General features: G+C 42.2%; 1 protein-coding gene across 5 annotated transcripts; it reads right to left on the minus strand.

Annotated features, from left to right (window-relative positions):
* Window positions 1-764: 764 nt before the first annotated feature.
* Window positions 765-21150, minus strand: pals2b (protein associated with LIN7 2, MAGUK p55 family member b). 5 transcript variants are annotated; one of them, XM_084563866.1, is made up of 14 exons: window positions 20677-21150; window positions 15098-15160; window positions 12130-12389; window positions 8225-8343; window positions 7456-7608; window positions 6083-6235; window positions 5698-5925; window positions 4771-4902; window positions 4574-4670; window positions 4236-4304; window positions 3997-4158; window positions 3711-3913; window positions 3030-3158; window positions 765-2153 (listed from the first exon to the last, which is right to left on the minus strand). In XM_084563866.1, exons 3-14 carry the CDS (start codon window positions 12257-12259, stop codon window positions 1977-1979), a joined length of 1752 nt encoding a protein of 583 aa, XP_084419992.1. In that variant the 5' UTR covers window positions 12260-12389; window positions 15098-15160; window positions 20677-21150; the 3' UTR covers window positions 765-1976. The 5 variants fall into 5 exon arrangements, with proteins under 5 accessions (XP_084419992.1, XP_084419995.1, XP_084419994.1 ...); XM_084563869.1 differs by having other exon boundaries at window positions 8243-8343; window positions 20677-21148; XM_084563868.1 differs by lacking the exon at window positions 15098-15160.
* Window positions 21151-22195: the final 1045 nt, after the last annotated feature.

The following is a 22195-nucleotide window of genomic DNA, read 5'->3' on the forward strand; positions in this document are numbered from 1 at the left end:
CGTCGCACTCCTGTTGCCATCGTGACCATTAAAAACAATAATAATAATTTAAGAAAAGAAATAAAAAAATCATGTAACGAAAAAAATAAAATGCTTATTTTATTCAAACGGGCGAGTTTTTCTCAGAGTTCTGAAGAGGAAGCTCTGCACCGTGGGAAAACAACACGTTAGCTACCACTATCTTAAATGTCCGTGTTTTTTTTTTGTTTTTTTTTTTTGTGGAAAACCTGCTGTGATGATGGAAATGCACTCAAACGTCGACGATTGTATATTAGAAACTCTCATCAAATCAATTGATTCATCTTGATTTACTGAAACGTGGTTCTAACAGGAAAAATAATTCCGTCTAAGTTAATCAGTCACACAAGCTTATTAATAAACTACAGACTGAATTGTATCTTGTATTTGACACTTACACCAGACTGTTTTATTTATATACATATATATATCTTTTGTACCTTATTTAGTCATTAATGCAGATAACTTTTATTAGCCTTTGATTCATATTGGAATCAAGTAACATTTTACAAAATATAAACCAACTAATTGTTTCCCTCAGTATTGTTAACTGAATAGTTTAGTTGTTAACAACAAATAATAACCAGCTTTTATCTGTATTCAACAAATTGAATATGTCTATCTGTGTTTGCCAGTAATTAATCTTAGGAGGCATTCATTAAAGTCATGTGCGTATTATTTAATATGAAACTAATTTGGGAGAATGTTTTAGTATGCTGATAAAATATCAAATCAAATCTGTTGTAGATGTTACACAGGCTACAGTATATTACATAAGAATATCCACATAAAGTGATTTGTAGTCTTTATTTTTCCCGAAATCATCAAGTGTAAGTTGTTTGAAAGGAAATGAGGTAAAAATTGAAATCACCTCACCTCTGTGGCGTTTTGACACATCTATCTCATTTGGGGAATGACATACAGAGAGACATTTACAATCCAGAGTAATATTATTTTTAAATTTAATTTGAAGAGCTTTCCAACTTTATTTGGAGTACGATCAGGGCTTTGGCATACTGCAACACTGAAGATAAAGACTATTAAGGAGAAAATGTGTCTGTGCCACATTCACAAAAATAACGCACTAACAAATTGGCTTATGTAGACATTAGAGATAATGGGCAATGATACGGTGACAGTCATACACAATAAAAAAAAAAAAAACAACAAACAAAGCAAAGGATCATTTGTGACCAACACTACATGCTACAAATCACCACAATGATTAAAAACTAAAGTAAGAAAACAAAATCAACAGAGACAGTGTTTGATCTTTGAGAAAGTAGGTCATGAATTAGTTTCTCTTTTACATACTGGAGCTTAATTTCTGCCCAGCTGATCCCTCGGAGGACACTGATGGAAGAGTTTAGGGCCAGCTACATGAAAACACATGTTTTTCTTTTAGCTGAAGGATTCAGTTGAATGGAGGTGATTAAAGCACAGCTACACAGGTTGTTTAGACATGGTGATGTTGTGAGACACTGATAGAGATCTTGGACGATGATTGCTCAGACGTCTTATAATCCATCAGCTTTCCTTGTCTTCATGTCAGAGCTTGGATGTGATCATGAATCCTGTGTGTCAGTGCAGGAAGACTGATACAAATACCTGAAATCAAGGGAGACTCATACAAGGTAAGACATGTAGCTACAATAAATAATGCAAAAAATATGGCCCAAGTAAATGATTTTATAGTTTCATTCTCACTGGCATAGAAAGATCTTTCATAAAAAGTTATAAAATAAATAAGCACTCTTTCCCTTTGAGTTTTCAGTAGAAAAAAAGTTGCACAGCGTGCAGGCCCAAGAGGAGACAAAGCAATAAGATTTAATTAATTATGTTATTTTTCTGCCCTCTTCTCCTCCTCTTTGGCCTTGGTGGTCAGAAACACACACACACACTCTGGTGATTCAGTGTGACCCACGCAGAGAGAACAGTGGAAGCACTGGTTCAGGTCCTCAATACACCCAGTTGACCGGGACCCACTGGGGTTCATTGCACAGTTTGTCCACAGCAGTTTGTAACGTCTCAAAGGCCTTATCCAGGTTGTCATTGACGATGGTCAGGTCAAAGTAGTGGCTGTAAGCTCTCTGGATACGGGCGCTCTCATCCACCGTCTTCCTCAGGTCCACATCCTGTCAAAACACAAAGGGCAAGTCAGCGCTGGAAACATACATAGACGGGCATACACTGATCAGGCATAACATTATGGCCACCTTCCTACTATGGTGTGGGTCTCTGGCTTCTCTGACTCATCAGAGAATGGACATGGGCCTTCTGAGGGTGTCCTTTGGTGTCTGGCAACAGAATGCTGTTAGTGGGGGGCCTTTGGGTCCTATATATTGGGTCTTTGTGGATCAGGCTTGTTTCAGTGCATCCCACAGATACTTGATCAGTTTGGGATCTAGTGAATTTAGAGGCCAGGTCAACACCTTGTGCTGTTTTTCATGTTTTTGTTTTTAGTTGTCTCTAAACCTTTTCGTGTGTGTGTCTGTGTCAGGCTGCATCCTGCTGGGAATGGCTGCTGCCATCAATGAGTGTGCCTGGTCTGGTCTAGGTGGGTGCTACATGTCTAAGTAACATCCACATGAATGCCAGGTCCAAACGTTTCCCAGCAGAGCATTGTTATTGACTCCTCCTGTCTCTGGTTTTAATGTTGTGGCTGATCGGTGTATTCTAATACTTACAGATCAATATTGTACGATGTGTCATCAACCTGAAAAAATAACTGGTCTTTCTTCTGCTGTTTATATTTCAACTCAAAAACACATAACATAGCTCCATCTTTAACTATCTTTAAATAAAAGTGTTTTATCCATTTTAGTGCATAATTACATTTTGTTGATAATACCTCAGCATGTGTGTTTACAGCATAGTAAAGCTACTTTTACTGAGGTTAAATGTCTTAATACTGCCACTGCTCGATCAGGAGAACACAGAAGGACTCTTATTTTCATGTGACATTTCCCAATGTAAGCACATTGCTGTATGTGTTTGTGTTGATAACCTACCGTGAGCTGCTTCGTTGTGATGCCTGCGTCCACCACAGCTTTGTGCATGGCCTTAAGTGTATCAAAATCTGGCGCTGCAATGAACACCACGTAAGGCATGAACTCTGCTGTTTTCAATACCTTCAGAGCCTGGAAAGAGACAGAAGTGGATGTGTAACCCTGTATAAAGGATCTTATGTTAAGTTTTTCCTAGGTCCTGTTCACACCTGGCATTAGCACGAGTGATCCAGTCACAAATGGACAGCTCTCGTCCATTCACATCTGGAATTACAATCTGTTGACACATGCGTTTTAAGTGTAGCTATGATCTCAGCTCTGCACTTTATGTGCAAATAAACATGTTTATCATGTGGGATCCCAAATGATCATCAAGTTCACTAACGTTTCTGCTGTAAACAGAGACTGCTGAATAAAATAACTGAGGTAAAACTCAGGACGTTGGTTGAGCGGGCTGACCCTCATTGTGGCCCAGGACACATTCACGTTCATTCCTGCAAGAATGTGACCAAATGTGGATCAGACTCAAGATGCATGTTGATATCAGGTGTGAACAAGGCCTTAGTCCTAAATCAGCTTCTCAGACTTTACCCTCCAAAGATACTTGACGAAACAGCCAAATAGGAGTAAATGCTATTTATTAAATCCCCACTCTACACGCTTGTATAACCTTTAGTCACATACCTGTGGGTTCACATCCAATATGCAGGTGCGTCCTGTGGAGACCACCTCATGGATGGAATCGATCTTTGTACCATACAGGTTGCCATCGTACTCGCCGTGCTCCAGGAACCGTCCGGCCTTCACATCCACCTCCATCTCTGTCCTTGAGGTAAAGTGGTAGGAGTTGCCATCCAGCTCGTCATCGCGGGCCCTTCGTGAAGTGTCTGACGGAAGACATGACTCCGTTAAATTTATGATCATTTTTTGCAGAATTTAAAAATCCAGACAAAATCCAGACATGGCGTACATGGTATGGTGGTGCCAAAGCGTGTGGGTTGGAGGACCATCAGTCGGTTCTTCAGGCTGCGTCGGCCCACTCCTTGAGCACCAATCAGAACCAGTGTCTTTCTCTGGAATGGAGGAACCTTTGCCACTTCCTCATAGATCTGCAGCTCGTGTCTGTCAAACTCTATTTAAACACAATTTAAAGCGTTAAAAATGAACAAGATATCAGCCAACAATCAGCAGAGCGGAGAATCGTCTGACCTGCATTCTTGGCTGTTAGATACATCATCTTCTTCTTCTTTTTTCCAGCTATGGTGCCACAAAGAATCCCTGCAAGAGCAAAGCAAAGCAAAACAACATTAATTCACTTGTACGTTTGTGCTATTACAGCGTTTGACCAGAAGGGGGCAGACGCGGATTATTTACTAAGTGTTTAAAATATTAGCTACCTATGTCTTTTACCCATAAATAGGTTTTCAGTGGTAAAAGCAATAGAGTCTGTGAATTGGTTTGCTGCCAGACCTCTAAGTAAATCTATAATTTCTAAAAGCTTTAGAGAGAAACTGGGAGGCGGGTATCAAAGTATGACATCATTTTACCTGATCCTTCAAAATCTCTGGGGACAAAAGCTTTCCTTTTCTCCTCCAAGAACTGACTGGGTATCAGTCCTGTTGCGCCCCCGACCACATGGCAAGCCTGGCACGGATTACATCAGTCCATAGTTAGGTTTTGAAATTTCTTACCAACAGTAAAAACGTTATGTTTACCGACAAAGAAAAAAAAAAAAAAGACTCACCTGCCACCAATTGGGATCCTCTCGGTTGACAATCTGAAGAATGTCGCCTTTCTTGAAGGCCATACCCGCCTCTCGACAGGGGATCAGGTTGTCATTAGCTGGGTTATAGTCAAAGTATGGCCGCACATGCACCTGAGACGAAGAAACACACAGTACTTGCAGCAATTAAATATATATTACTATTTGGGCAGTACTGAGGTGAATCTGGTTAGACTAACACAAAAATAAAATAGAAAAACAAAGCGCACAGCATGCTTTCTCACACACTGTCACAGTGAAAACGGCTCCTTCGCACCCATAACATCCCATGTCCCACACTCCACCCGACACGGCTCCTCTAGCTGCGCTAATAGCAGGGGCTTTTGCCAGGAAGGGTAAGTGCTCTGGCCGATGTATTAGATTAAACAAGCAGCCAGAGGAAGCAATAAAACAAGCCAGTAAAATATACGGCACAGTGTGGCCTGAGCCACAGAGCAGGATGCGATTCCACATTATGTTTTACTTTTACTGCTGTTCATTAAATTTAGGCCTAATAAGCATTTCCAAGTTAATGTCTGTTTGTTCAAGATGCCCTTTTTTTTTTTTTTGTTAAACTCAGGAGCCATAACAGGTCAAACTAGATGTGGGATGCACGCATGCGGGAAACTGTCTAAGAATGTCATAAATGACTGTATTTTACATGTGAGGGAGCGTGTGTGTGTGTGTATCGAGTATGCATGAGACAGAAACAGCAAGTGCGACCTAGATAGCATGTGGAGTGTTATTAATAGGGCTCCCAGGGTTCACATTCCTGTGCAAGGGATTGTGGGAAGGCCGTAGGACAGATCACCAGCCTGGTGCCGGTGCTCAACATCTGCCACTCATTACGTGAGTAGAAGTTTGCTTGTGTTTACAATATCATGTCACTGGACATTGGGATATGCTCACCTGAGGAGGAGCAGGGGCGTCTCTGTAGCTCGGGAGTATTTTCAGCGTGATCCCTCCGCTGCAGTCTTTGAGCATCTCCTGCAGTTCAGTGGGATTGTTGCCGACGTCCTTCCCATTCACTTCCTTAATGATGTCGCCCACATGCAGCAGACCCTGTCTGTCAATCATGCCGCCATGAAGGATTCTAGCAATGACCAGGTCATCTTTCTCCACACGAAATGTCACACCCTGAGAGGAAGAAGAGGGAGTTGTATACATCCTGCTGTTCTGACATCTACTCACACCTTTAACCATTCATCTGGTCATTCAGGTATTTGACCACTACCCTCAAGCGACATCTACACACTCATGCAAACACGTTCAGTCAGTGTCCGTGTCTGCTCACCAGCGGCTCCCCGGCCTTCTTTCGGATGCCAATCATGCGCACGGCATCGGCTTGCATCAGGGCACTGTTCACCGCCGCATCATTGGCCGTCTCAGGTGGGGGCGGAACTTCATAGCATTTTGAGGCCACCATGTCATGAGCCTCCAAAAGAGACTGAGAGCAAAGAAAGAGGACAAGATATGATCATGCTTGAAGCAAGGCAGTGCAAACTTAGAAAAAGTAAAAGCATGTTCTTCCTTTCACAGATTAAAAAGTCTATGAATCTATGAATAAAACAACCACCTTGCTCTCTCCTATTTTTAGTATGCAGTGAAATTGTCACAGATCAGAGCGGATGCTATTTTGCTGAAGTTACATAGTCTCATTTAAAATAATGTCAACAAAACAATGACCTGATGTTTCAAGTAAGAACAAACGGATGATGGCTGTATGAGACCAAATACGTTGAGAGGCGGTAGAATGCTGAAATGGGTCAATTATGTGTGCCAACAGTGAACTCAAGGGCAGACAGAAGAGAAGAGAACAGAGTAATGGTCTAATTTACAATGCTGTCGCCTCTAAACCCTTTGCATTTCCATAAAGTGATAAACAAACACACACAAAAAAAACTATTAACAAAAATGAGACTTTTGAGATGTGTCTTCTCATCAGAATACTAAAAAAACAAAACAAAGAAACAATCACGTAATGGCTCAAACCCTAAATATGGATTACCAACTCAATCTAATCACAGGACTTTTGGTTGGCTGAGCATTACTTCATCCTAATCTGTCTTTTAAATTATTACTGGTTCAGTACTCCTTAAAACATCTTAAGAACAATCAACACTAAGAATTTATTGGAGGAAGAAAACAACAACTCTGTGAACTCACACACTTGATAGATGATGTCATTTCTGTAGCCTGTCTTTCTCTCCCTCTCCGTCTCTCCCTCAGTAGGTCAACAGGGTCTTATCTTTCAGCTTACAGCACAAAGGGCTCTGATTGGTGCAGAGTCTTCTCTGGGCTCACAAACCTAACTCCTATTGGTCTAGTATCTGTAAAGCTCTTGGTAGGTCCGGGGATAAAGGTCAGTGTTCTACTGATGCATGAGAGCGGCATCCACAAGATCAAATCTGTGCTACTCTGACTAAGGCTGATGATTGGAAGTGCACTTGGTTTGATTATTGTTAAATGAGAGCATCAAAAGTCAGGTTTATTTATAACATCAGTCATTGCTGTTAAATTCAAAGGAGATTCAATAATAAAGTATTTGGTTTATAATAATGTTCTATGTATGACAAACTGTCATACAACTTAATATTCAGCCCAACAGCGGCAGAACTGCTGTCATGTCTGTTTTAGCCGTAGCCGATTGTGTTTCCTCCGTCTCACCTGGAAGTGTGGCTCCTGGAGGATCCTCGACAGTTCGGCCGCACTGTCATCTTTAACCTTGAGGTGGCTGATGTCTCCCAGGATCTCTGACACCAGCTCCATGTTATTGTCCTGCACCGCCTCCAGCTTCACTTCATCCATCTGTTCATGAGCCTGGGAGAGACAAAGAAACTCAGGGAGGGGCAGGATCTTCACAAATGTTTAGAGAAGGTAAATGACGGTTTGTGTTGCGTTAGTGTTTATTTGGATGTGTAAAGACAGAGACTGGAAGTGAGTTTTGCTGAGCTGTAATGGTTGTGTAGTGCCATGAGAGGAATTTTCTCTGTAAGCAGAGCCTCATGTTACAGTAAAAGAAACCAAAGCGCTATCTGTTTATGTTTAGTCATCTGTCATTTCTACAAGTTCCAGCCCTGCAGGGAGCAGTTGAGCAGCAGAAAATGGCAATAGTTTGGCAGGAGTTACAGCTGTCCTCTAACTGAACTCACTGCACGTTCGATTTCAAAAGAGCAGCGAAGAGGTGAGTTACATTGCGCAATGGATGCACTTTAAGTAAAGCAAAAAAAAAAAAAGGTACAGCGATGTGAAGCTGCTTCATTTTCTTACAGATAACTCTTCTGTGTGCTGATGCATTCAAAGCCTTACTGTACTTCAGCAACTCAGCCAGAGCAAGCAAAGACTGTTGGGAGCAGCGGATCGGGGCGCCCCGCAGCAGGCCAGCTGTGGTTAGTCTGCTCAATGCTGTTCACCCTGAGCTATGTGTGTGTGCTACCTTAGCTAGGGAGCGTACAATGGGGCTTTCCATGATGCCGCGCAGGAAGAGCAGGTCAATGTCTTTGGCGCCCGTGGAGGTGGGCAGCTCACCCAGGTTCTCCAACACCTGCTGCATGGCTGGAATGGTACAGGACACAGAGACACAGACAGAAAGAGAGCGATAAGGAATGTTAGCCAGGCGTGAAAGTCATTCAAAGCATAAACACACACAACACTGAGAGAGACATACACACTCAGGTACTATAAAACTGTAACTGTTTCACACACACACGCACACTCTCCGTGCACACTCTACATACAGTTCAGAAACCAGTTCTGTTCAGAGTATGCACAGTTGTCTGCATTCACTTGCCAGTTCATTAGGTATACTAGTTAAAACTAATGCATTCTAATATTAATATTACTAATATTAATTGATACTGTTAATCTAATAACAATACAGCACTAAATCTTAGCTTCTTGTGGGCTCTAATGTCCAACTTTACATAAATGTAAATAAATGGAAATGTACTTTATTTATATAGCACCTACATCGACCCACAGGTGAACCAAGGTGCTTTACAAAAGATTAAACAACGATTTAAAACAACACACCGGAAAACAAGTACATTAGTAAAACAAAGCTAAAAAAACTAAAAACAATAAATGAGATGTTAAAACAGCATCAGAAAGGTGGTAATTGTGGTATAATCATTGTGAAGGATGTAGTTTGTGGTGCTGTTAAACTGAACTGAATTAAAACCAACAGTGCTTCTATTATTTAGCCTAGCCCTCTGCCTAAAACGGGGTTGTCAAAATATAGCACTACAAACCACAGTCTCCAAAATGAAGACACAGTTGAATGAACAGCTCTCTTAGTTATTTGAAACTAATGCTGAACACCATAATCTTCAGAAAGATGACATTAAGAGCAGGACTGTTAAATTAGAATGCATTTGTTTTCACTAATGTACCTAATGAACTGGCAAGTCAGTGTATATTCTGTTCTTTAAAGAGCCCAACTACAGATCTAGGGCTCTGTCCCTTGGTTCCCAAAATAACCTACAAGTAATGTGACTATAATGAGGCATAAAAACTCCTGGGTTCAAATGCTGCTGGTTATTATAAAGAATCTATAAAGTGGGTCTGATGCAGTGTCTGATGCAAACAGACAGAGGGAGATGCGTGGACTGTAGGTATCAGCCAACTAACGCCCTAATGCCAGGGTCTCAAAGCCCATGTAAGCCCATTTAAGACACTTAAAGCCCTGGGAACGTGTGTGTGAGCATGTGTCCCTGTATCATTATACACTTATGTGGGTAATAAGTATGTCCTGTCAGCACTCACATACAGTTGATTCACTGTCTGATTTCTGTGTGTTTTGCTCCACTAACCCGTCATTACTCTCTAACCCCGAGTCGTTTTCTGTGTCATCAAGTCATCTTCTATTACTACTCTTCTAAACCTCCACTTTAGAAAAAGCAGAGGAACAGACCAAATTGCAGCACTGTAAATACAGATTATAAGACACTGCTGTTGGCCGTGGTATTATATGTATGCCATCTGATATGTGTACTTTTAACAGACTATTTGCTTTCCCTTGCAAAACTTAAGGATTTTTTTTTTTTTAATAAGCGATAAATTACACATTGCACTTAGTAAACTGTTTGCCGCTACAAAAAGTAAATAAAAAATATGTGTTTTTTGGCCACATTACGTATTTTTTCCTCTTTAGCTAGAAGATTTTTTGTATTCAAATGAATGTATTTTTGTATTTTAGAGAGAATCTCACCTTATTTTTTTGGTTTACTGAAACTGTCACATCAGTTAAATGACGTCTCGGCGGTGTCACTACTTTCTCGTGTACCATTCGCTCTTCATACATACAAAAGTCCTATGACTCTATGCTTAAGCAAAAAGAGAGCCTGGCTAAAAAAATAAAAAAGTGTTTCACAGTGAATCAAAGACCTCACTGTGGCTTGATAACCACAGAGCACAGACAGAGTGCATAACCAGCAAGCTCCATGCAAAAACAAACCTTAAATATTCATGATACTCTTAAAGAAGGACAAATAGAGGAGGGAGGTTAAAAACTGCACTGCAGTCTATTAAGCCGGTACATCCACAAAGGATTACACATATTTGCTGCATGACAACACAGAAACACAATCTAAAACTGCATTTGGATGTTAGACAAATACTATGTATGAACAGGATATTTAGTTCCCGTAGAGGACACACAAAATCTGAGCAGTTGTAGTGAAGGCTTCCACACACACGCACAACCATAAACAAGCACTGAACCACCACCTTAATGTCTCTGCACTCACTCCCACTTATAGTCATTTTAGAAAATTGTGTTTTCAAATTCTTCAGATTTTTACATTTTACACATTTAACATCAGTTGTTCAGTAAGACTGCTTGTTGTGTTTTTCCTGAAAGGCGGCGCAACACAGCGCAAGAGAGAAATACTCTGACACTACCTCTGAGCCATAGGTATCAACCCAACATCAACACTTAACTTTACGAAAGTACCTGAACACATCTCTTATGAATCACACATTAACACACAGCTCGATCCTGCTGGATATCTGGATGTTGTGTTGTGCTCTCTGTGTTGACCTTTGACCACTTCCTGGGATCTCTGTGTCACTGCGTCCTCAACCACAGGAATGTTTGCTCATCCAAACCCATCTCCTGCTACTTGTGTATACATGACTCTTTTCAACAAGAAATCACAAAGCTTTCTATCCTGTAATAGACTGGAGATGAACTAAAACCTCCAACCTCCAATATCTTGTAATCTTGTGAAATCTGGCACAGCCATACAACCATTCAACACCTTCCTGTGCAAGCCTGGAAGAAGCTGTGAATGCTAGCAGATTTTAGCACAGATACAGTAGTGTGAATCGCTCTCCTCACCTGCTTTTAATTCATCCCTCTGTGGCGCTCTGGCTTGTCTCCTGCTCACCATCTAACCACTGCCTCTACACCTACCATCGGTGTGTGCACTGAATGCCAATGCAGAAACTGTCTACTCAAGAATTCCTGCCTCTATTTCTCAAAGAATGCAAGACAAATCCCACGAGAAAAAAAACGGCAACCTGTACTGTATGAGGCACTGTTATTTTTTTTTGTGGGGATCAGAGGAGCACCTCGACTGACACATCATCCATAACACAATATAAATATTTTTTTCAGCAGTTTGGGTTACGAACTGAGCTGCCTCCGGGGAAAACACACAGCTCTCACGGCTAAAGCTCCTGTAAAGCAGAGATTCTTAACCGGAGACACTTGTACCACAGGGGGGTCCTCTAAAGGATGTAACACTTGAAAGCTGAAGTAACTGTGTGTCTAGTTAGCAAGGAAGCAGAAAGTATAGCTAAAAAATAATATATAAATAGTTATATAGCTAGTAAATGGGTGAAAATAGAAAAGCAAATATAGGAAAAGTAATGGATGACTGTTGAAGCAGTGACAAAATAAAAAAACAACGGTTAAAATAATAGCTAAAATAAGAGAACTGGTTCAAAGCTCTTGTTTGTGGTGGTACTATTAGTGCAAGCTTGACAAAAAAACACGTAAGTACTGAGAGTTTCATTAAAAAAAGATCCATTTATCAACATATGTTTTTAAAATATAATTAATAGTGATTTCCTTTCAGTTTAGTTCATCAAATACTAAAAATGAATAGTGACCTGGCTGAAGTTTTACAGTAAACATTGAGAACCGTTTCTCTAAAGGATCATCAGATTATTTACATCTCAACAATAAAATCTGGCGACCATATCACTCTGTTTTATAAATATACATTTTAATATTTCATAAAAAAAAAAAAAAATTTTCACCTGGAACAAGATCAAAACAGTATCTCCCCAATCATCTGTATATCACAGCCTGTCTCTCCCTCCTTCTTTCCTCACCTCCAGATGTATCTGCTCCCTGGGGGGACTGCACAGCCGGGGGCCCCTCCACGCCAGGCTGTCCCGGGGGCGTCACCTCATCCTCCTCACGTACCCCATTGGGGCAGGAATCGTCCATAGCTGTGACCATCGCCAAGCCCTCCTTCTTCCTCCTCTGCTGCCACAAGTATGCTAAGGCTAACCACTAGTAAACCACCAGCAGTTTCGCAACTATGTCTTCTGTCCTCCAATGTTGTCTTTTTCTGGCACTGCTAACCTCTCTAAAAAAATCACAGAGAAAGTACAGAAGAGAAAGAGGGAGACAGGGGGATTGAGGACAAAGGACGGGAGAAAAGACACAAAGACAATAGAATGGGATTAAGCTCGTAGGATATTAAGAGACGAGGGGGGAAACGCGATCACAGAAGAGGAGGGAAGATGAGAAATTTAAGAAAAATAATACAGGAAATACAGGAGTGGAGCGAGGCAGAGAGAGGTAAAAAGCTGGATCGTAAACACAGATGTGGACATGGGTTCGGTGCTTGTCCCCTCCCTCCACTCTGATTTTAATACCTTCCCATACTACCTCCCAACCCCCCCACTCCTCGTCAATAATACACACACACACACACATAATCCCACAATCCTCTCCTGCTGGGCTCTCTTGAGTACCCCTCCTCTCGTATCCCTGACCCCACCCAAAGTCAAGTAACTCCTCTTGTCTAGACAGAGACACACACACACATACACGCCAGTTGACTGAGCCATTATGTAAGTAATCTTACATAAGGGTGACTGAAGGGGGCCTGACCCTACATTCCCATTCTTTTCCTCCTTCTTTTCTCTCATTCATGCTCACTCTGCTCAGGGTCTGGGCAACCCGCTGCTGCAGTGTGCAGAAACTCTCAGCGTGTGCAGATTGTGCTCGTACGTATTCACTCAGAGGTCGTCCACCTCCTTAAAGCCTCCACAGTCTAATGGGAGCCTTTTCTCTTCCTCTTTTTTTTCCCTCCTCTCTCCGCACTCTCTCTTCCACCTCAAATTAATGTGCCCGTACTTTATTACTTCTTCCTGAGTCAGTAGACCCGAGAATGCTGACACAATTATGCACATTTTTGGGGCTGCTGTTTAAGCCGCTCCAACCCTGAGCTTAAATACTTTAGGGCGAGCTACTGGCTGCACGGCTTTTTCTTAATAGAAAACTTGTCTTCATGAATATTCTTCCCGTAATCACTCATTTTAAATGGAAGATAAAAATTAAGCATTATTACACCAAGAATAAATGCATGAATATGCCACAACAAGGCACTCTTGCAAATTAAAGGCAACAAGACATGCCTGTAGCACTGCGAGCAGATCTGTGAGGCAGCACTTAAGAGCAACGTTGCCTGGAGTTAAATATGAACATGCTCACGATGACAATGCCAATACCCTAATGTTACCCAATTCAGCTTTTATTTAATAAACTAAAAGCCATGATATCGTCAGAGTCTTTAAGATTCATCCGCTGCAGATCATAGATATTGAGTGCCAAATTTTATAAAAAATATCTACACCAGTTGTTCAAACATTTCACTACAAAAAGACGGGGAAAACCTGTTTGTAGAGCTGCGCAAGTAGCTCTACGGCTAAACACACACACTGTCTAACTCGTTGTAAACATGAGCGTTTTATCAGAGTTACTGTCATTTACTCTGTGATTCAAATCCCGTTGCAATAACAAGACCAAGACCAGACAAGCAAAAGCGAGGCTACTGTAAGACAGGCTCCTCCCCTTCAGCATCCATCAAGCCCTTCCCACAGCGACACAGCTGTGCACAGAGCAGATCTGTAGCCTTTAATCCACTCCGCCTCACTGTCCAGTCCATCCTCAACACTACCGGTAAACCCCTCCCCCATCACAGGATTTTAATCCGGCCAGGATATCACAGGATTACAGAATCTCTCCTTCGCTCCCTATTTCACCGTATCTGTTGCCTGTACATGGCTAAAGTATGATACATCGCCTGGTTTGTCAAAGTCTCAAATGACCTTCAACAACGCGCTGACAATCGCTACTACTGACTCCGATGTTTTCCTCTGGCCATCAATCCAGCGTTCCAGTACATTTCTCCCACTGAACTACAGGCAGTTCACATTTGGTCGATCACGAGTCTTTCCTCTAAAGTGTCGACCTAATTGTTCCTCATTAGAAAGTAAGGAGACGAGAAATGATTTCACACAGAGTTTGATCGAGGCAGAACAGCTGTATGAGAAGACAACACAGCAATTGGCCATAAGGAAGCATTGTGGGGAGTCAACACAGAGACTTTATGAAAAAAACTGATCACCAAACTCCAAGGTTATAATGAGCAAAGTAAAACGGTGCCATGTTTTATTAGAAACTTTGATTTGTAATTCAAAGATGAGCTCATTTGTGTCTGTAAATACCACAAAGTAAACCACAAAGTCATAACTTGTGATCAGACTTGAATATTTATCAGCATATGAAGCCTTCAGACTGATAAATATTAATGACTTAACCAGTTCTGACAGAAAAATAATGATAGCTGATAACTAGAGTGAGCCACAGCCGCCTTAACTGGAAGGCTGTTGTCCACAAACCAGAGGGTTAGCGGTTCGATCCCCGGAATGTGCCACATGCCGAAGCTTCCTTGAGCAAGACACTGAACCCCCAGTTGCTCACAGTGCGTGAATGTGTGAGTGCTTGTGTGAGTGAATGGGTAGATGCGTCTGTGACTGTAAAGCGCTTTGAGTAGCAATAGGTAGAAAAGGCCATTTACCATTTAACTAACTGAAACTTCAATTTCAATACTTATAGTGTGCAGAGAAAGTGCTGTCAAAGCTGAAATCCACATGGACGTTGAAACACACACACAGCTTCTCTAAAAGTGGGGGATTTCTGACCACTAGACTCCAGTGAAGTACTTGCTTCAAAGCCTGGCTACTCTCCCATCCAGTGTGTTAGTACTGATGAAGCTGTGTTTACCTTTGCCAATTGGTAAAGCCCAACCCTAGTCCTACCGGCTGCTCATCAGTCAACTGAGAAGACCTGCAGAAAGACGAAGAGAAAGTTTGTGAAGGCTCATCCTTGTGAGACATGAATATTCAGCTCTGCTTGCATTCCTGAACACCAGTTTTCATCATCCCTCACGTACATTTAGTTGAGCATCCGTACTCATGCTCATCCCTCACACACACTCAATGAATTCCTTTCACACCGTGGATTATCTGTTCCATCTATCTATGTCGTGCCTGTCTCCTGCGAGATAGGAGTCTCGTCTGCAGACCGAGGCAGCGCTTCTTTCTGAACGATGCACAGAGCCATCCCGGACGATTGATTGTCCTCAGCTATTCAAAGATGCCTGCATCATCAGCTGGCACTGCGCCACCACCGTAGTAAAAGCCTATTCTCCGAAAGTAATGACAAAGCAGCACGCATTCACTCCCGGGAGACTCATTTTCACTTGCAAACTCACACACATGCTACACAATGTGTATCATGCAGACGTTTGCCAGTATCTGAGGCAGACTTTAACTCCTCATTGATTTTTCTGTGTCAGTATACATGTCTGTTGATCTAGGTTATAGAAACATGGCCATCCTGTCATTGTTGGTCCAACAAAACATATTTAGAATATAACAATGTTATCATGCAAAGCCAAACTGACAGATCCTTGCTAAAAAAAAATGGATATTTGATTGTTATGGACAGCACTTTCAAGAAAGGTCAAGAAAGAACAGTCAGGTTAAAGTAGTCAGAATAAGCTTTAGGGAAATAGAGTGATGAATTAGCTGCTGTTTAAAAAGAAATGTCTTTACTTATGTGACTATGAAAGCAGACAGAAACACATCCTCTGCTATGCCACATCCCCGCTCTCACTGTGCAATGTTTAAAAATGAATAAATAAATAAAACTGCAAAGTCTAGCAGTGCTATACTCATTCATGCCACCCTGAACAGACACTGTGTAATGAACCATCAGAAAAGGCAAGCCAACAAAACAAAACAAAAACAAAGAACCCCCCAAAAACTCATTACTGAAGCCAACATTCACCCACAAAACAACAGATTATCACTCTAACACAATTTGTTTCATTCAACCTATTTCACTTTCTCTCTATTTCTCTTGCCTCAAGCAGTGGAAGGATGGTGTGGTGCCATTTGAAAGATTGCCCAATCAAAGTCACTGGTTTATCCTGATCAAAGCATCTGAAAAATGGTCTAAATTCAAGATAATTATGAATATACTCCCTCACATCACTTGACCTTGATCTCGTCTCTAGTCAACATGTGCCCTTATGCATAGTCGGAACAGTTTCCAATGACAAAACATCACTAAGGTGATGACAACACAGAGGAAGTCGCCTCATTAGTGGTTTACTATTATCACTTTTTGCTGTACTGTCTTTTGTCCCTTGTGCTAGACCTACTCTAACCCCAAGATTAAGGGAAAGGAAGAGAGACGGTAAGGGGTTGATTCATTACACAACACAGATTACAATCAGGTTTGCAACGCTCATTGGAAGTGAAAGATATCCCTGAGAAGAATGTTAATGGAGGCAAATCCTCGCTAAATCATCCGCACCACGGAGCAGGAGTCAGGATGGACCAATAAAAGGTCCAAATGAGGAGGGAGGAGGAAATCTGAGCAGAAAAATACAGGAATGGTCATAATCTGGCTTGAGAGGAACGAATAAAAATACGCAGAAAGAGGCAGAATTCCTTCGGAAACAGACTCAAACAAATACAGAATAGATAAAAGGCACACTAGCAGTCTTGAAGAAGAAGAGCAAAAGAGAAAAATCCTTAAAGATTAGCCTGAGTTGTGAGAAAAGCCTTTCAAGTCTTGGAAGAAAGAGAGGAGGAAAGGGACATGTTTTGAGAGAGGAAAGACTGGTAGGACTGGTTGTTGAACACCTTTGTACTCTAGAAACTAACTGTAGTTCCTCTTGGGATAACTACAGCAAGGAGCCTTTGTATCAGAATGTCCATGAAATGTTTTAGAATGTGCTTTATAGATTAAATGCAAAGACTTTTGTGCATGAATTTATTTCCATATAAAAGCCAAGTAATCTCTATGAACTGGGTTATATCATGAATTCAGTTCCTCAGAGGCCAGGTTGATTTTTCTGCCCTGTGAACACTTCTGATGTCTTAACACTCCTACTCCCTGGCCCTCTTTGCTGCTCTCAGAGGAACGGAGATGGGAAAAATATTACAGAAAATGGTCATTTGCAATGCCGTCTGCCATTGGCTGGTTCGCATGAAAGGACGAGCCAACGAAAGCCCTCTGAGTGCCCCTGGTTGCCAGGCACTCAGATGATGGACAGTTCGTGGAAGAGGGATTATGGGGGAGATCAGAGGGTTTGTTTTTGTACAAAACATCACTGCTGTCCCACTCATGTAAATGTGTGCATATGCACGCTTTTAAAGGCACAGACAAATGTTTGAGGGCTTTGTGCTTTTAAATCTTTAAGTTCTGGTCTCACTAGCAAGAAGTCTTGGCGTCGCAATGAAGGTATGTTTAAAGTGCCGGAGTACAAAGTACAAAGCTGCACACCTTGAGGTTATGAAAGACAAATACAGAGCCTGACTCATCCATGCTGGAAGAACCATTCTCTTAAAGTCCATATATCATCTCCGTCCCTGTGCTCCAGGCTTTGTGGCTCTGAGAGCAGCTGTCACTTTCAGTTCCTCTCAATGACTTGAGAATCACAAAAGAGGCCTGTGTGCTTGGTCCAGATGTCAGTTGGCTGGCTGATTCCAGAGGTTGCCATGGGTAAACTTCCTTGAGCGGTGAGCTGATGTGCTGCCGCTGTACAACTCCAATCTGGTGCCAGAGGGGTGCAAGATTTTCAGGGATGTGGTGCGTACTTGAGGACCAACATGCGTGTGTGTAGTGACTGGCTATGCATACAACCGCTCCCCTTCTGTAAACGAGCCCCATCCTGTCATGCCTCTCACCCATCACCCTCTGCCTCCAGACAAACTCTATGTAGGTCACTCCATGCGTTAACACAGCCGCTCAATAAGAGGATTACACTGCCACCCCTAAGACGGCCTTCTTAGCAGATCAATATCGGCATTTTATTTATCAGCTATCACTCTATCATTGCAGCTGTTGACGTTGAAAGAAAGTTCATTAAAGGAGCTCAGTTTCCACCACAAACGATGACACTGCAGCCCTAACTAACGTCCTGCTGATTCATGCTTACCTCTACTCTGCACCTGTCACTGAAATCTACATTACGACTTTTTAACACAGTCAGTTTCTGCTTCAGTACACTCGCAATTCGTCACCAAAAAAATGACCTAATTTTCCTTGTTGGTGATGTTCCAGCTGGTGGGATGTATGTGCTTTGCATCACTGCTCGGGATGATATAATTACCACAGCTCGTCAAAACCCTTCAGCGTGCAGCGATCTTAATAATGAGCACCTCATGACATAATCTAACCCGCCACATGGCCGTGCCTGCTACTCCTCAGTATCTCTCCCTTCCCTGCCTCCTGTTAGTGGTCATTAGTATTAAGGAAAAGAGAGGGGAGGGGGAAGGGTAGGGAGAAATGATGCAACTCCACTTACCATGACTGCAAAGTTTAAAGATGAGAAAACTAATGTTGTGTGATGTTGGATAGTAAAAAAAAAAAAAAGTGATGTGACGAGAGAAATAAATTAGACCGTCTTGTCCAATTTATATGATAGAATATTGCCAGGAATTGCAATCAAATTTAGCATATTTGCAGAACCACTGCTGAATCCTGTTCTATCCTACTCGCTGAAGCTGCTCCAGTAAAAAAAAAGACTGACACTTTGATCTGCGGCAAAATCTGCCACATATGTTTGCCGCCACTTGCCTGAAAGCATCCAACACAAAGTTCTGCTCCTCTCTGTCATGAAGTTGGTAATTGTGTGTTTTTTTTTCTTAACCATTGGTTCACAATAACTGTTATGAGGTCAGTTGTGTGTTAACAGTTTGGAAATACAGCCCAGTGCAGGGCAGGGTGGATTCAATGTGCCGATAACAGTCCTCTGATGCACATGTTGTTCATAGCTGGGAGGTTTGAGTCATTTCCCTGTCTTTCTCGTTGTCCACCCTTCCTCCTCTTCTTCTGTACCATCGTTCCCATAGCTGCGTATTAATTAGAAGCTTCAGAGTGTTGGATTTGGTTGCTGAATGGCTCCCTGACAACTCCCATATGTTACAACATTGAGGGCAACTTGAAACTTGTGTTCCTCGCTGCTGCCAGGAAGGAATACGCGTGTGAGGGCCGAGAAGTCTATTCCACTTGCTTCAGCAGAACAATAAAGGTCATCCTGGATCCTGACTCAAAAGTCTTACTGAATATCCCTGCCCACAGACTGCAGATTTATAATGCACTAGACTGACTCTGTCTCCGTCCCTTCCTCCTTTTGTTCATTCTAATAGAGCCAACAAATTTGATTAGGGCTTGTTATACGATTCAAAGGAAGAGAGAAAGACCCATAAACTCTAGTTTAGATGCAACAAGATCCATGCTACCCCTCTGAGTGGTCTGGAGGTCTGTATTGCCCCTCCCAGGAAGGATCCCCAAGGATGTTGCGTATGTCCATGGGCTTCCCCCATCACGTGCCCGAGGCTAAACTGATTATAAACCTTGCCAAGTGACCCCATGCTCCTCTGAGCAAGGAAGTCCCAAGATTCACTGGGAGCTGTAGTCTGATGTAGGTGGTTTTATGTTTCGATTAAGTGCGTGCTTAAAGTGGTTCTGGCATCGTCTTAGTCCGTCATTGTTAGATGGTGCACTCATTCATGTCAGTGGAGGAAAAAAAAAAAAAATCAATACCAGTGTCTGGTTGCGCCTCGGGTCGGGCAGCCAGTGCCAAGCAACCGGTCACCTCATCCGTGTTCATTTAGCACAAAACAAGGCTTCTTAAAAGGTTTGCTCTTAAAGTTTTTCCAGCCAACAAATTAAACACGATCCTTTTATTACTATTATTATATATTGTATAGTGTGGCGCCCTTCTTTTCTCAAGCTGCTGGTAGATGTTGCAGTCTATCATTTTCGGGACATCCTCATCCTGTCAGCACCATAACCTAGAGAGCTCTTTCCCCTCATCATCCTGCTCATGAATCCGTGGCACGGTTCTGACGCACGGCCACATCCGTGCGCCGGCTCCGCGCGCTCGAACCGTGCGCCCAATCCGTGCCAAACGCTCGCGAAGTGTTTGGCTGACCAGACAATCGTAAAACATTCACACCGATCTCACCACACGTGCGGCCATTTTTTGTTACCCATCCGAGCCATTGTGGCGTGCGCACACTACTTACGACTACAACCCACCCACCCGCCGTATCCTTACGCGTGACATGCAGGAAAAGGGAGAGGATGAGTATCTACTATAAAGTAATACGTGTCTGAATAAAGCCTGATCTGTCATATTGGGGGGCGATTCTCTCCCTCTGTCAAACTCTGCTGCTGCGCCTCAAACACGGCTAAGTGTCTTTGTCTCCCGTTTGAATGGCAGTTAGTGAATGAAACCATAATGTCCACGTTTTCAAATGCGACCATGAGCCGTGACTTACCTGTGAATCGCTGCGTGTCAGTTCGCGGTAGTCCACCGACCGTCCCGGTTGGACATTCAGACCCCCCTCAGCTGTCTGTCCTGGTCCCGCAGCAGACTACCAGAGAACACGACGCCAATCAAACCAACACGCCACGCCTCCTCGCTGACGTCAGGCGGCGTTTACCAATAGAAGCCGAGAGTCAGCCCTCCATAAGTAAACTGATTGTAGACTGTAGTATTTTCATCTTATCACAACCATCCATTCATATAAATAAATTGTGGCATTATTCAAGACGAAGATGGACTATAAAACTAAGTTTTACAGAAAAATACAGACCCAGTTTAAAGGCTGTAGACTAATTTTATAGTCTACGAGTTTGCATTCATAAAGCGTTGGGTCTATTTTAAAATGTAACCTAGATAAGATTATCGTTTTGACAACAAACATGTATACAGTTCGGCTACACTCCATATACAAACATACCAAAGAGATAAGAAGTACACACACCTAGTCATTCAAATTCCCTCTTGAGCATTGACTGTAGCCCATATCCAATTATTGTGGCTTATTAACACAGTTACACGTTAAACCGATAATAGCATGTTTAACGGTTAGCACAACTGCCATGCTAAGTCACTTAGCCTAACTGAACTGTTGCCGTATACAGAACTAAAATCGTAGGATAAACTGTTGAATTTAACAACACCTTATGAAGTTGTAGTTTTTAAATGGGTGTTTATCCAAGTTTCTGCTGAGTGTAAATCTTTTCTCAGGCTGAAAGTGACGAGGCTGTTAATGTTAGCACACAAGTCTTAAATTCTGTGACAGCTAGCAGGTGTTAGCATACTGCTCGCCTAATAGCTGCATGGAAACTTGTTTAAAACTCATGATAACATGATGAACTCACCAAGCCCTCGTCTAAACAACCGGATATTCGTCCTTCGGAGTATCTTATTTCCCTTTTCAGACAGTGTGTCTGCAGTGCCTCTTACTGCTCGATTTGTTCTCTGATTGTATTTCAGGTAGTGAAACAATCATACAGTTGCAGTAATGTTCCTAGAAATTCAATTTCTCCCTTCATTTAGTTTTCCGAGCAGACCTAAAGTACCTGTACTTATCTCTGCGGCCACAAGAGGGCGCCATCGGCTTGTCAATTGACATTTTCAAATTGGACTCTGTGTGTGTTGTTGTTGTTGTTGTTTTTAAACCCATAAGCCATTCATGCCTGTCTGTATTTTGTTGTCTCACAGACCTCAATCAGCTGCTCCACTCGTGGGTTTCAGCTGAGACAAAGGGCGTGGCACTACAAGTCCAAACGTGTTGTTGTAACGTGGGAAGACTTCAAATTAACAGCACAAGAGACCGGTTAAAAAAAATCTTCACACGGTGAAAGCTTTCCATGCATGTGTGGCCCCCTCAAACAGATTCTAAGAAATGCATTTGTTCAAACATTAAATCTTTAATAGCACAAATACAATCAACAAGCCCCTCCTCCACTCAATGTTTCACAGATGATGACTCTGAGTACACTATTTAC

Source organism: Chelon labrosus (genome assembly GCF_963514085.1).
Source record: "Chelon labrosus genome assembly, chromosome: 16".
NCBI lineage: Eukaryota > Metazoa > Chordata > Actinopteri > Mugiliformes > Mugilidae > Chelon > Chelon labrosus.

Coding starts and splice junctions, on each gene's coding strand:
- pals2b (XM_084563868.1), bottom strand. CDS start 12,259: ATGGTCACAGCTATGGACGATTCCTGCCCCAATGGGGTACGTGAGGAG. Junction 6,236..7,455: donor TCCAGGAGCCACACTTCCAG/GTGAGACGGAGG, acceptor CTTTGCTCTCAG/TCTCTTTTGGAGGCTCATGA. Junction 4,305..4,573: donor CAGAGATTTTGAAGGATCAG/GTAAAATGATGT, acceptor TTGCTCTTGCAG/GGATTCTTTGTGGCACCATA.